The 15,105-nt window shown below is 32.0% G+C and overlaps 1 protein-coding gene and 1 long non-coding RNA gene across 2 annotated transcripts; both read left to right on the top strand.

Annotated features, from left to right (window-relative positions):
• Nucleotides 1-668: 668 nt before the first annotated feature.
• Nucleotides 669-7,922, top strand: LOC8289107 (bifunctional D-cysteine desulfhydrase/1-aminocyclopropane-1-carboxylate deaminase, mitochondrial). The gene is made up of 9 exons (XM_002527642.4): nt 669-1,058; nt 1,143-1,337; nt 1,552-1,662; nt 2,961-3,052; nt 4,299-4,391; nt 6,039-6,096; nt 6,174-6,287; nt 6,999-7,096; nt 7,513-7,922. The coding sequence occupies exons 1-9, from the start codon at nt 741-743 to the stop codon at nt 7,715-7,717; spliced, it is 1,284 nt and encodes a 427-aa protein (XP_002527688.1). The 5' UTR covers nt 669-740; the 3' UTR covers nt 7,718-7,922.
• Nucleotides 7,923-12,370: 4,448 nt separating this feature from the next.
• On the top strand, nt 12,371-13,164 carry LOC125369481. Its single transcript, XR_007215182.1, has 2 exons — nt 12,371-12,654; nt 12,773-13,164. It is a non-coding gene; the product is annotated as an uncharacterized LOC125369481 (long non-coding RNA).
• Nucleotides 13,165-15,105: the final 1,941 nt, after the last annotated feature.

Here is a 15,105-nt window from a genome sequence, read left to right on the forward strand (position 1 = left end):
AAAATTATATTTAGTTATATTTTAATTCAATAAATAATTAATATTTATTTTATATACATATATTAAATTAGTAGTATTATATAATTATTAATGTTTTAGTTATATTTAATTATATATTTTATTTTATTAGTATTTTATATTATTATTTTTAATTATTATTTTATTTTATTAATATTTAATATTATAATAAATTATTATACAATTATATTAAAACCGTAGATATTATCTTACTAAAGTTCTGCATAATATAATTTTATAAAATGTTGTCCAGTGAAATATTATAGAAAATTTAATTTTTTAATATATATATTGTAGATAGTACATATATATATATATATATATATATATATATATATATTTATATTTATGAAGAAATTTTTAAAAATATTTTAAAATTAATAAAAATATTATTAGTATGCAAATTTTTTAAAACTATCATTTTTTAATTTTTTAGAATTTAGCATATAGTTTATTTTTAATTATTTTTTAATTTTTTATTAAAATAATTAAAATATTAAAAAACAACTAAAATTATAATTTAAAAAAAATTAAAAGGCTTATCCTTAATGGCTCAATACAATAGAAATAAAAAACCTTAAACATATCATAAATTAAAAATAAAATATTTTGATTGTTTACTATATTTTTGCTATATTTTACCATTAAAAGCCTAGGATTAGCCCGGATGCATCCCTTTACTGAAGTTGGAATATGAAGACACAGTGACGTTTTCCACTAAAATGCTGTGCGATCCTTACATTTATTCTCTCAGTTCTTGCTTGAGCTCCTTCAAAGCCAAACCCACTTTGCACACTCGACTCTACATCAGATCATTGTTTGGCGACTCTCAATCTCAGTATCAAACAATGAGTTTTGATGAAGATAACAAACATAAAAGCTCTATTGATTTCCTAAGCAAGAAAGCTTACAATCCTCCATCATGGGCCACCCATCTCAATCCCATTCCAACCCACCAATTCTCTCTTGGTCACTTTCCTACTCCTATTCATCGGTGGAATCTTCCCAATTTGCCTAATGGCACTGAGGTTTGGTTAAAGGTAACCAAACATTTCTTTTGTAAGTTTAGACGCATTAGTTTTAACTTAAATTTTAATTTCTTTTGATTTATTTATTTTATGCAGCGAGATGACCTTTCGGGTATGGAATTGAGTGGTAACAAAGTGAGAAAGTTAGAGTTCTTGATGGCTGATGCAGTGGCTAAAGGCGCTGATTGTGTTATTACTATAGGTGGTATTCAAAGTAATCACTGCCGTGCCACTGCTGTTGCTGCTAAGTATCTCAATCTCGATTCTTATCTTATACTACGCACATCCAAGGTTAAATCTTTATTCTATTCACTTTTCTTTCTTTTCTTTTTACTTTAAATGGTTAAAAATTATTAAACTACTTATCTGACATATGTCTACCTATCCGCCAAACCTATAGATGCTATTTGTCACACACCTCACACTGGCGGAGTAGGAAAGTCTTAGCCAAACTATTTGTTTTGTTTGTTTTACTAAGAATGTATTGGTTTTGGATGTGTTGTAGGCTTTAGTGGACCAAGATCCTGGATTGACAGGCAATCTGTTGGTGGAGCGTCTAGTTGGAGCTAATATTCAACTAATTTCTAAAGAAGAATATTCACAACTTGGGAGTGTGGTTTGTATTTGCTCCTTTTTATTTTACCGATTATTCTTGATACCTGTCTTTTTATATCAGTGCTGGTTTGTATGTCTCTACGTAACTTCTATGAGCTTGCCATTTTTCTTGTGAGCATGCAACTTGAATATGCTAGGTTTAATAATCAGTATTTGGAATATGAGCAGTTATTATTAAAGTTATAAATATCTAGAAGCTTGTTGAATTGACATGTTCTTAACCTTTGTTGGAATCCATGATTTCTCACTGTTGTTTGGTTGTGCAAATAATTGTCTTTTATTTTTTTCCTGGTCTGGTTGAAATATGCAATCAAACCATCAAATTATCTAATAATACATCTTCTATTACACATTCTAGAGCCAATCTTTTACTTCCCTGTTGCAAGATGGTGCACAACCTTCCATAATTAACAAGGCTGTCTCGTGCTCCTTGGTAATACCGGGGAAATATTCAAATCTAAAGTCCCCCCATAGATAGTGGAAAGATCTTTATAGAAGTCCCTGTCTGAAAAGACTTGCCGTTCTCCTATCTGATTTAATGACTAACTTCGAGGACTGAATTTACTCTCATTTCTAGACAATTTTGCTGTAAAAGCTACTTAATGAGCCTTAGAATTGCTACTAGTTAGAGTACTTATGTTTGGATCTGTTAAACTATTGTGACTTGGTAAATGTATTTTATAACTAAGTTAGGAATATATAGCAGTTTTCTAAGCTCTCTTTACTTAACAAAAAATATAGGAACTAATTTTGGAATATTTTCTAAAGTAAATAGAGAATTGGTCAATGTTATAGCTTTCTAGTTTTCCACATTCATATTGGTGTCGAGAAATACTTGTCTACCCCTCTCTCTCTCTCTTTGTGTTTCACACATAAAACGCTTGTTTTCCTCTTATTTTTTATTGAAAGTATATGCAAGTATTATTTTCACCTTAACAGCATGAATGAATTTTGGATGTTTCATTATTGAAATCTTGTGCTAGAAACTTAGAATGTAACACTTTTTATCCGTTGATTTTAGCTAAAATAGAATTACCCCTTCCTGAAGTGCTCGACCATATTTAAACTCGTCCTTTAAAATTTTAGTTTTCGATTAATCAATTTAACCAAATGGTTCAGCTGATTTTTATTTCATGAGTAGCTAGCACTTCTTTGACAGTTATTAACTTGTAAATATTGCTTGAACTGATGCATTTTGTTTTAATGTGCCTTGTACTGCCTTTCTCTCTCACTCTTTCCTCTTGAACTAGTAATTATCTCTCAGTTGTTTAATTGTCTTTGTTCAACCTTTGGTATCAGACTCTAACTAAAGTCTTGGAAGAAAAGTTGCTAAAGCAAGGGAGAAAACCGTATGTTATTCCCGTTGGTGGATCAAACCTCATAGGAACCTGGTGAGTTTAGGTGAATGGTCTATATCTTCTTTGCTATGTAAGTTTGATTTTGCACCTACATTCTGGACGCATATGAATTGATCAGTATTTCATCTTGTGAGACTTACTGGTTAAGCTTTATTCTATATCAGCTACTGGTGTTTCATCCAACAGCTATCTATTTCTGCGTAAACTTGGTATACTTTCTTTAGTATTCTCTAGCAGCTGCACCAAGGGCAAAGCTCTTCTTAGGCTCTGGGCAAGATGCACTTACCTAGATGCATGCCCTTCCATGGATCCTTAGCCTCAAAAGACTCTACATCTTGTGTAGCTCTATCGATTTTTTTTTTTATGTGTTCAATTGTTTTAGTTTTATGGTGTTTTGCACTAAGTCCAATTGTTACCTTCTGTTATCAAGCTCAAAGTCGAGTAGACAAAAGAACACCTAAAAAATGTTATTATGTTACCCCTAGGAGCTCATGAGATCTATTTTCCATTTCTCTTGTTCAATAAAATGTTCACAGCGGCTCTCATTTCTTCCTAATTAGTGTGGTTAAAGGCCTTTTTCTGATCCTTTTCCTTGTCTTTGTAGAATGTCTACTTTGCATTGTTCTCCCTTGATAGAATCGAAAGAGGAAGAGTTAGTAGGATATCTACTTTGATATTATCTTAATCTATATTCTTGCTACAGGCCATGGTTCCTATAATGTCTTGATCACTTTAATATTGTATCCTTAATCCATATTGAAATCAAGAGTGCAAGTGAATAATATGGTTTACTATAGTGTGAGTCTTGTATGCCAATCAATCATGCATGGCCCTTATTAATTAATCTAACCGCCATAAAGTTCAATACTTAATATGTTCGAAATTTCAACACTAGGCTACCTAATTTGATACTTTGACTACTATATATCACAGAATGATAATCCAGAAATTTCAATTTAATTGAAAATGTTCGCCAACATAAGAATTAGTCCAAATTACATTCCACTTGGATGGACAATCATCATAAGGTACACTGGAAAGAAAAACTTTGGCTATAAGTTTTGTTGATAGTTTAGACGTTAGTATAGCCTATATTGATGTTTTTGGTTACAATTTGAAAACGCATAATTTGGGTTTAATTTTTCCCTTACAGTTGAAAATTAAATGAACTATTTGAAAAATTGTTAATTTTAGTTATGACCCATACTTTGTGTCTTCCTATTCTATTATCATTGCATTAAAGATATAACTTTAATTTGAATTTGAAAATTCCTTTCAGGGGTTATGTTGAAGCAATCAAGGAAATTGAGCAACAATGTCAAGCTAGTTGCGGCAAATTAAAATTTGATGATATTGTTGTAGCATGTGGCAGGTTCTTCTCTACTCTGCACAATTTTTCTTAATCTTTTTCTTTCCTTGCCTCCTTACCCTATAGCAAGTTTTACTTTTCAATGAAAACTCAATATCATAATATATGAGAGTTCCTTTCACTTAAATTATATGTTTAAAAGGTGTAGAGAGTTGAACTTCATTCCAATAAATCTAAACATGTGAGTTATGATGCAGGTAAAAGAATGTTTTCCTAGGTAAGACTTGGGAAGGAGGTAAATTGCTTTATGAGTGCTTGAGCAATTCTTGATAGGTTACAGAGGTTTAATTCATGTGATTATAGCAGATAAGTAGTAGTGACAGCCTTTTATGCATACACTATTATTTTGTTGGCCCTTTTGATTAAAAGAATGTAGGCTCAACATACTAAAATGTGATGATCTCAAAAGCCACGTAAAGTCAAATGAATAATTGGGAAACTATAAAATCTAGTAGGATGAAGAAGCATGGTTTTCACTCAAGTAGCATGAGCAACAACCCATTTCTCCTTTTATATTGTGGGGCTTGAGTATAGTGTCTTGTGGTTTCGGTCTAAGTTGCAGGAGTGAAAACTGGACTAGAGTGGCCCATCTATTGATTTATCTTATAGTACTAGTAGTCTTGAGCATAAACCTCAACTTAAATTAAGACATACTTAACCAAGCTCAAGTTTGAAATTATATTTGTAAGTTGGCAAGATTTTGAAATCCTTTTACAGCTATCATAAGTTTACCTATATGATTTGTATTCTTGTGCAAATGGAGTCTCCAAGCAATTGTATGTCTGTTGGTTGTTTTCTGGAATCTACTTATTTTCCTTATTAGACCATGTAGAAGAAATTGGACTTCTTTTATGGGTTTATTGTACTCTAATAACATCGTTTATTTTTGTCAAAGCTGTAGTAGTTTGGCATGTGTTTTATGTGTTGGTTGTGCTTTCGTGAAGGACAAGGCTTTAAGCTGCAAATAGAAAGTTCACGCCTAGTAAATTATCAAAATTTTGTATGTGCAAAGGAGATTGTTTGAATTGAGGATATATAGAACAAAGTTGGCGCATGCATGTAAAATCCTCGCTTGAAATGTTAATTAGTTGATGTCACAAGTTGGAGGGAGAATTCAATCTTTGTTTCTTTTTCTGGCTTAGTGTTAGTTGAGGACTTAGGGTCTCATATTGAGAAGGATATTACTTTCTGACTTGTGCATGATTCAATGATTACGGTTTTGACAACTGTTGTATGTTCTTCATTTGCATCTAGAGATCCAAAGTTAATGTATTCTGATATGGTCTTTTCTCCTCATGCGTTTGGCGTAGATAATTGTCCAATAACAAACATGGCATTCATGGATTAGTCTCTGGAAAAAAGCTATCCTACACCTATTATGTGGGTAGGACTCATACACCAGCTGATGACGGAGTAGGAAATAATATTTCCTAAAACTAAAAAGTGGACCAGTTAACGGATACTTATTTATTTCCTACTCTCCAATTAGTCTACCTACCCATACACCACATGTAAGGTAGAATTTTCTAGAACATGATCATACTAAATATAATGCAAAAAAGCAGAACCTGATTATGCCACAATTCATCATTTTTCCTTTGCTGCTAATAATGGAATTAAGATGGTTCTTTTCTTGCTATTGATTTCCAGTGGAGGTACAATAGCTGGTTTGTCACTTGGATCATGGTTGGGTACTTTGAAGGCAAAAGTATGTTCTCTGTTTCGAAGATTCTTAGTTTATGTTCTACATGTCAATTAACTTACTTGCATGTTACTGTTATGTAGGTTCACGCGTTCTCTGTTTGTGATGACCCTGATTATTTTTACAACTTTGTTCAAGGCCTAATCGATGGACTCGAAGCAGGTGTTAACACACATGACATAGTAAACATTCAAAATGTAAGTGCTTCATCGCAGTAGCAAAGAATCAACTCATTCTTTGTAGTCATTCGTTCTTTTTCTTTCTCTCCAACTTTTATCCACATATAGTCGATCTGTGGTAATGTGATTGGAGTGTGCAACTTCCTGAACATATATTGAGATGCTAGATGGAGATTGTGCAACCAGAGTAGGCAAATTATGTCAGACTTTGAATCATATAGCAGATCGACATGAATAAGGTCCTTGCATATCAGTAGTGTTTGACATGTACATATCATCGCATTCCTATACCTGTAAAACCAAATATTATGAACATTGACATCGTCTTTTTCAATAAATGTTTTAGTTTCACCAAAGAAGTTTATGGTTAGATTGATATGTTTTCCTATTGTTACAACTATTTCATATTAATTAGGAGTGTAGAGCTATAAATAATAGGAGAATAATTAGGGAATTACTTAGGAGTTAGTAATTGATTTAAATTTCTATATTAGAGATATAACTTTAATATAGAGGTGTAACAATCATTGACGAATATACAGAGAGAATTACTTTTCACATTGAATATCTAAGGTTAGTTCACACCTATTATCATATTATACTGAAAGTTTCTTGGATTGTGATCGTCCAATAGAACATTGCCATGCCTTAGTGATCTGATTGTGAAGCATAGAGCATGGAGTCTTTCTTGCCCTTGATTATTGTTATTTTGTTTGTTTCCACCTACAGGCCAAAGGTATAGGCTATGCAATGAACACCTCTGATGAGCTTCAGTTTGTCAAGGAAGTTGCTACAGCTACTGGTGTTGTGCTAGATCCAGTTTACAGGTGAAGCACATTGTGACATGGTCCATAATTCTTTTTGCATTTTTCTGTTTTCCCTAATGCAAAAGTTAACATCATATATCTTAACTTGCAATAAGTCAACTGAGATGGTGTATGTTGAATGGTTGGTCCTGTACAAAACTAAATCAAAAGCCTTCAGCATTCAGAAGGATCGTTATTGATAGATGGGGGCCAACCAGAAGAGAGAGACTTGCGCAATAAAATTGCCAAGGCTGTCAAATAATCTAGCTGATACTGAGCATGCAGTGAAGAATACTCATCATGTTAATGACAAGATTTTCTTAAAAAAATATATGAAACTCTGTACTGTAGCTGATGTAAAATCTGAATATCAGCAATTGATTCAATTGTCATCTTAAAAAGTGCTTCAGTTAATAACAGTTTCTTGATTCCTGTAGTGGGAAAGCTGCTTATGCTATGATGAAAGACATGGCAGAGAATCCAAAGAAGTGGGAAGGGAGAAAAATTCTCTTCGTACACACTGGTGGCCTCCTTGGATTATATGACAAGGTTGATCAAATGTCTTCATTGGTAAAGAATTGGTCTCGCATGGATGTTGATGAATCTGTCCCGAGGAATGCCGGGACCGGAAAAATGTTCTGAAGGAGCAATCTCAGTTGCATCATTTCTAAATTATAGTTTTGGTGAACCCAGGTCCAAGCGCATGTCTGTTCATGCATGAAAACATGTGTTTGCATTCATATTTTGATTAACAAAAACAAGATTGTATCTTGTACTTCAGAATATCCTCAAATTCTAATCTTTGAAAGGGCAATCAGAAAATAATATAAAGCCGACACTGACTCTATCTGTATCTACCAAAACCACTGGCCGCACCTCCATTGAAAGAGGGCGAAAACATAAGAACGAAGCAGCAGTAATCATCTCATACATATTAGTCATTTTCCTAGAAAAATATATTTTCCTCAACAAGATGGAAGTCATAGTGCAGCAGGCTGTGTGGTGGATAACCCTGCAAATGATTCGCACCAAGCTCTCTGGCAAGGAAACAAGAACAAGAAAAAAGGTATGTCTGATCAATCAAACTATACAAGTAGGCAGCTTTCCTGTTATTAAATGCAGAAATGAGCAACTCTCTGTAGAGCTGGATTTTATTATTACTGGAGAAGTAAGTAGCTGTTTATAATGCTGGAGTGCAGCAAAAGATGTGAATTTGTAGGTTGTTGGAGAGATGATGACTGATGAAATTAAGACTGAAGTTAACTTTTGGCTTGAAGGATTGTGGCACATTAAATTGACAACTTCCTACTGCAGATAACTTCCCATTGGAGTTCTGCTGTTCTCTTTAAATTGTAAGACCATACATTCTTAGGGACGGACTTTATGCCCCCAAATAATTACATTTAAACTAAAGGTTTAACAAAAAAAAAAGAAGAAGGAAATTGTTCATTTTTAACTATTTTGAATTTTTCCCCATATTTAAGGGCTTACATTTGTCCTCACGTAATTATAATTTGAATCTATCTTTATATGTATTTTATATTTGTATACTTCTTAAGTTTGTTTCTATGAAAAAAAAATATGTTAAAATTGATATATTGGCTATAATAATTTTAGAGGTAATTACTATTTTCTTAGGAGATTTGCTATGGTATACAAGTCAATTTTTTTATTTTTTAATAATATAAAAATATTAATTATAATATGATGAGTTTATTTCTACAATATAAAGCTGAATAAAAATTTTGTGGCCCTAGTTATTTATAGTGTGAAAATAATATTTATCTGTAGAACAATATATTAATTTATCTTTCCAGTAAATTAAAAGTAAATGATAAATATGTTATCTAACTAATAAAAGGTTAAGAATATAAAGGGGCATTATTGTTTGGGATAAAAATAGTGACTTATTTATACGGTTGAAGCTATTGTCGAATCTTTAGCTTCCGACCGAGCAAATGAATTGGTGCTTGCCCTTGTCTTCATTCACTTTTGAGCGTATAGGAACATGGATACATGATATTGAATGTCATCCATGCCAAGCCGCAAGGTGAGCCAACGTCAGCAGAAAGGAGGAGGAGACGGAAGGTTGTATTCTGAATCTATGTTGGAATTGGCAGATCTCAATGACGCGACGGCACCTGGAACCACACTGTTGTCGCTGCCCTTCAGGCGCGCCTCCTACGCTTGCCACTCACCCACGCTCTTGCAGCATGCCCTTTTCCTTTTAAAACCAATGCTGTCACGACCCCATCTGTGGGCCCGTGACCGGCACTAGAGAATAGGTAGGCGTAAGATCACCGAATCCTGTAGTAAGCATGATACTCACTAACTCAAACAAATCTCATCTCAAATTTTACTATTATTAATGCTATAATTTACCGTAACATTAAATTTTACACAATTAAATCGGTATGCTCGAAGAATTAGGCGAGACTCGAAACTACAGAAAATTACCACTGATATCCCTACTATTACTACTGCGGAGAATCTAAGATTTTTACAATTTGACATACCAAATCAAACACCACCCGATAATGAAGAAGTCGGGTTACTGAGTAAGAGTCGCGGGAAGACTAACAGTCACGAATCTGAAAAACAGTAAATTGAGACTGTCAGTCTCGAGAGTGAGCTAAAATTATATATCTAAAACAGTTTCAAACATCTTAATATCACATTATTTAATTTTAAAATAATTAATAAATCATGCTAACCATACGTGTCATGCCATGCTTATACAAAATAATTTCACATGCAACGGGACGGAGTACTTCAGTAGAACCCTAATCCCAACTCTAACCTCTCGATTTATTTCAACAACCTCAACTCTAACATCTCAAACCTCTCATTCCAACAGGACTGACGCCCGGAGAGCAAGCTCGATCAGGGACCTTACCTCTAGTCCGATCACTTAACTCTCAGCCTTAGCCTTTCGGCTCTCTTATCCAATAAGACTGGCACCCAAAGAGCAAGCTCAATCAGGGACCTTACCTCCAGTCTGGTCACTTAAATTTCCAAATAAGCCGGCGCCCAGAGAGCAAGCTCGATCAGGGACCTTTACTTCGACAACCACACTCTACTAAGTCCAGAGAGCGATGCTCGACCAGGGCAGGTCCTAATCTTTCTTTCTTAAAATTTTACATATTTACCCTTTTCTTATCTCACTCAGATTTATATTAGAACACTCATCCAACACCCATGTTCTACTGCCGTCCCATCCTGAGTCATCATGCAATATTAAAATTGGTGATAAAGGAAAAATATATTTAAATAGTAATTAAAAGCATCATGCAAATAATAATAATAATTAAATAAAAAATTGAAATTGCAAATGAATAATCACAGTAGCAAATCAAATTTTATGCATGACACGTGCATAAGCGATAAATGACTTTAACTCACTGGTTTGGCGACCTCCTAACTCTGCTCCGGTGCCTCGGTTGGAGCGAGCCGAACAAACAGACTATCTATTCACGAAAAATAATTTATTAAAACGCTGAAATAATCGATCATTAATTCTAGGTCTAGACTCCTAGGACTGATTGTCTAAGAATCTCGACTCGGGAGAATACTACCGAAAATTTTCTCTCTCTCTCTCTCTCTCCCTTCTTCCCTGATTTTCTTTCCCTTCAATATCGACATTTGACCCTGAACTTTTTTTTATTACAATTTGGTCCCTTAACTTTCTTAATTACTTACAATTTTATCCAGCATAATTCTAATTTAACCCTTAAACTTTCTTTTAGCCTTTCAATTAAGCCCCTAACTATTTAATTTGGGTCAAATTATAATTATTGAAAATACACAATTATAAAAATATCCTTGCCAACATAAATATTTACAAAAATATCAAACTCACAAATTTCTATTAAAACCTCATAAAATAAAATTATACTTTCAATCCTTATTCCAAAATAAATTTTCAATTTAGTCCTAACACAAAATTAATTTAGATAATAAATTTCCAGCTTAAGATTTAATACCACTAATTAATTTAAAATACCAATTTTCCCAAAATTCTTTTATAAAAAACATCCTTTACAATTTCTTCCAAAATTTTTCAATATATAATTTTATTTATATAAATATACATTTGGGAAAAATTTGAATAACCAAAGTATAATCATTTCTCAAATAATTTACTTAATTAATTTCTTAAAAATTTAAACTAATAGGATATAGAAAAATGACCCCTTTATTAGTCTAATATTAAAATTCAAAATTTGCATTTAAATCATTCCAATTAAACCGAATAAAAATAAAGCTAAAATTAACTTAAATAAAAACTCATTATTAATCATTATTAATATTATCTTTATTAAAGAAAAATTTCGGGTATTACAAATGCTTTTATGAAATAAGAAACAAAGTCGGAAAATTCTTAGGTAGTTAGACTAAGTCAACTGTACGGTGACATATTTATTATTAATTGTTATATTTTTATTAATTGGTTTATTTATTATCATTAACAACTCATGACTAAAATTCAACTAATGAGAATGCGATAATTAATAAATAAAGCCACATGTCATTATGCAATTAATTTAGTATACAGATGACACGGTAGATTGAGTCTATCTAAAAATTTCCCTCAAGATATAAACCAACCATAAAATCAACTCTATTGTAACATCCAAACTGAAACAAAAATAAAAACAGAAAACCAAAAAAGAAAACATATTAATCCAATAAAAACTTCATTGCGTCTGCCAAACATAACAATAAGAAAATAACATATTTGGATTGAAGTATAAGTTCAGTTTTGAACATTCAAATCAAGTTGCAACTCATAATTTAGTAATAATATAGATTGTTTTGAAGTTCATACAATAGATCGTTATATTTAAAAATAAAGTTCATTATATTTGAATATAACAAATATATACTTTCTAATTCTACAAAAACAATAAAGAAACTATTATATATGTAATGTTATAATAAAATATTAAAGAAATTCTATATAATATAATTTTATTTTGATTTAATAAATTATCAAAAACTAATACATCAGTGTATGTTTTCAAAATTCTACATAAGGATTAATTACATATTAAATCACGACTCACCGTATTTTACATATTTAACATGAGTTTTCAGTTTTGGCAATTTCAATCACCAACTTTTCAAATTTGGAAATTCGATACACCAATGCCTTTTTTTAGTGAATTTATGCTTACGTGTCAAACGAACTTGCATGTGTTACACATTAATGACACATCACTCCTACAAGTTAGTTACATAAAATGTTGCATTTTTTGTACTAAAAAAATTAAAAATTGAAATAGAAAACCTAATACTAACTCTATTTTATATCAATCTTCTCTTTTTTTCTTACCAATACTTTTCACTAACTATTGTAACAAACCCTATAATCATTTATTGCTCATTCTGTAAGGAAAAACTACTAAAAATGTCTTCTTCCAGCTTGCAGTCAAGAACCTCACGAAGATCATGCTCAGTTGTTTCCTATACTAGCTCGACCCAACAATGAAATGCAGTCACAATCTTGATGCTGAATTATTGACATCTTGGATAGAAGACAACCCAAGAAGAAGATTTTTTGTTGTCATGTTAGAAAGGTAAGAGTTTGAAGCTGTAATTTTTGTTTTGTTCCTTTTTTTAGGTTATTTTGGATATACACTTTACTCAAATTTTTTTTCTATGAATCCGTATAATGATTGTGAGTTTTTCTAATAGCTCGATTCTGACTTGTCCCCTTACCATAAAAGGGTATTTCTGAGAATGAAGAACCAAAGGGATGTTTGCAAGAGCAATTGAAAATGAAAGTTGAAATGGAAAAACTAGTTGCAGAGAAATTGAGAGCTTTTGATACGAGAAGTGAAAGAGTAAAAACAAGTTTTGAGTGCAATAGATAAGTTGTATAGGAAGAATGTAGACCTTTTTAATTTAAGATAGAAACAACTAGAAACTATGAATAAATAGTTGGTTGTTTAAAAAAAAATTGAAGGAAAGATTGTAAAATAAAAAGGATGGACACAAATTTTAATTGTGTTGGTGATTGTTTTGTTGGTGGTTGCATAGACATGTCCGAGTTATAAAAATGGTGATGGTCGTGCTCTAGACAGGAATCAATTGATGTTATATTAGAAATTTCAAATAGACTTATTATGATTTTATGTTGTTGGGTTGTTTATGGTTTGCATGATTGTAACCCGGATGGAATTGTGGTAAAGTAATGGAATAATGATTTATTTTTCATAATTTCCAGATTGTATTACTATGCATGATTAGAAATAGAATCTACATATTAAGATGAAAGAAAAATTGAATCTGAAAATTGAGTGTTTGTATTCATTTCGACTTGTGCATATTAGGATAAAAATAGCACAACTGAGTTAGCTATTAAGCCCTTAACACAATTGAGTTTAAAGTTACAAAACCATGAAATCAACTTTCAAGTCATTTAGGTTTTAAAAAAAGTGTCACAAAATCATGAATTCAAATTTTAACTTCATTTGGGCATTCCTCCCTTGAGTGCCAACTTTAGGTCCTGCACTCGAGATATTTGAGTTAGATTATGATGACACCGCACCTCTACCCCCTCTTACAATACTATATCCTCTCCCAGCTTTGCCACCTATAGCACCACTATACCTTCTTCGAGCAGTTAAAATTGATCTTATATATATGTAGGAGTTGCACCACTACTTAAAGTCTATGTAAGGTTAGTTATTCTTGGTTTTATATATGGTTCAAATATAGCAATTTTGATAGCTGCCTTAGCTCCATGTATCGATCGAACTTTTTTTATTCTCAAGCATCTGTAGATATAAATACATCATTCAATATAAAAAACACTTTAAATAATCATTTAATTATTTTATAAAAACTTGTTTTATCCTCATATAAATATTTTCAGATCCCTCAAATATTCTCACGTCATATCCTTGTTTAACTTGAATTCATAAAATTTTACATGTTAGGACATATAATATATGAATAATTCACCAAGTTATCATATGTTAGGATATACTTATCTTTTTTCATTTAGAATATCATATTGTCAGTTGAAGGCTTTGATCCAGCAGTAGTTGGAGGCTCTGGTCTAATAATATTTGGAGGCTTTGGTGCAGTACTCCTTGAAGATCTTTTTCGTAGAGTTGATCTTTCTAGTAAAGGCCTTTTTCTAGGTCTCTCCTTTTTGACCTATAATATGTTTCAAGTCACCAGTATAAATTAAAATAATATTGAAATTGTCATAGGTATAATATTTACTGGGAGTTTCTAAGGTCTTTTAGTTGCTCACATATTGATGTTAGTACATGACTACTTATCTATTACCTACCATGTCACACTTATTGTATGTCATTTGTATGCCAAACCTTGAAAGTTTGTGTAGATTCCTAGGATCTTTTTAGGTGCCCATTTCCTCAGTTTCTTGGGTTTGCCTCGCATTTTCCTGTAAGGGGAGTGGTTGTATAGGGTTTCCTTCAGCTGCTGACCGCATCCTTTTTCCATTTATTGGTTCAAATGCATTTTGGTAAGTCTCTATATACTTTTGAACACTACAAAAAGGGTCTACAAACTCAGCAATATCTCTTTTCATGAAATGTATACATGTGCATGCATGCATGCATACAAAGCATTCATATAATGTTCCAATTTCGATAAATACAAATCTCTTTCTTCAAGTCTACTACAAATTGGTCCTCATCTATTGACACTTGAAACTTATCACCTACTGCTAGCTAATTTTTACATAATCTACTGTTATATTTATTCTTCTCAAGCTTAGCCCTTATCCTAAGACAAATAATTTCAGTTATCCCACTCATCTGCATCAATTTGTTGTGTTGTCTTTCCGTTAATGCACACCTAATTTCCTCAAGCATATCTATAATGTGTATTCCTAGCTTTCACTATATGTCTATTAAATGTCACAGACATTACACCTAATTTTCTCAAGCATATCTATAATGTGTATTCCTAGCTTTCACTATATATCCATTAAATGTCTCGCAGACATTATTATCAACCATGTTAGATTTAGGCAATATACTCACATATGA

This window comes from Ricinus communis, chromosome 3 (genome assembly GCF_019578655.1).
Source record: "Ricinus communis isolate WT05 ecotype wild-type chromosome 3, ASM1957865v1, whole genome shotgun sequence".
Lineage (NCBI taxonomy): Eukaryota > Viridiplantae > Streptophyta > Magnoliopsida > Malpighiales > Euphorbiaceae > Ricinus > Ricinus communis.

Coding starts and splice junctions, on each gene's coding strand:
- LOC8289107 (XM_002527642.4), top strand. CDS start 741: ATGCTGTGCGATCCTTACATTTATTCTCTCAGTTCTTGCTTGAGCTCC. Junction 1,059..1,142: donor GCACTGAGGTTTGGTTAAAG/GTAACCAAACAT, acceptor TATTTTATGCAG/CGAGATGACCTTTCGGGTAT. Junction 6,288..6,998: donor ACATAGTAAACATTCAAAAT/GTAAGTGCTTCA, acceptor TTCCACCTACAG/GCCAAAGGTATAGGCTATGC.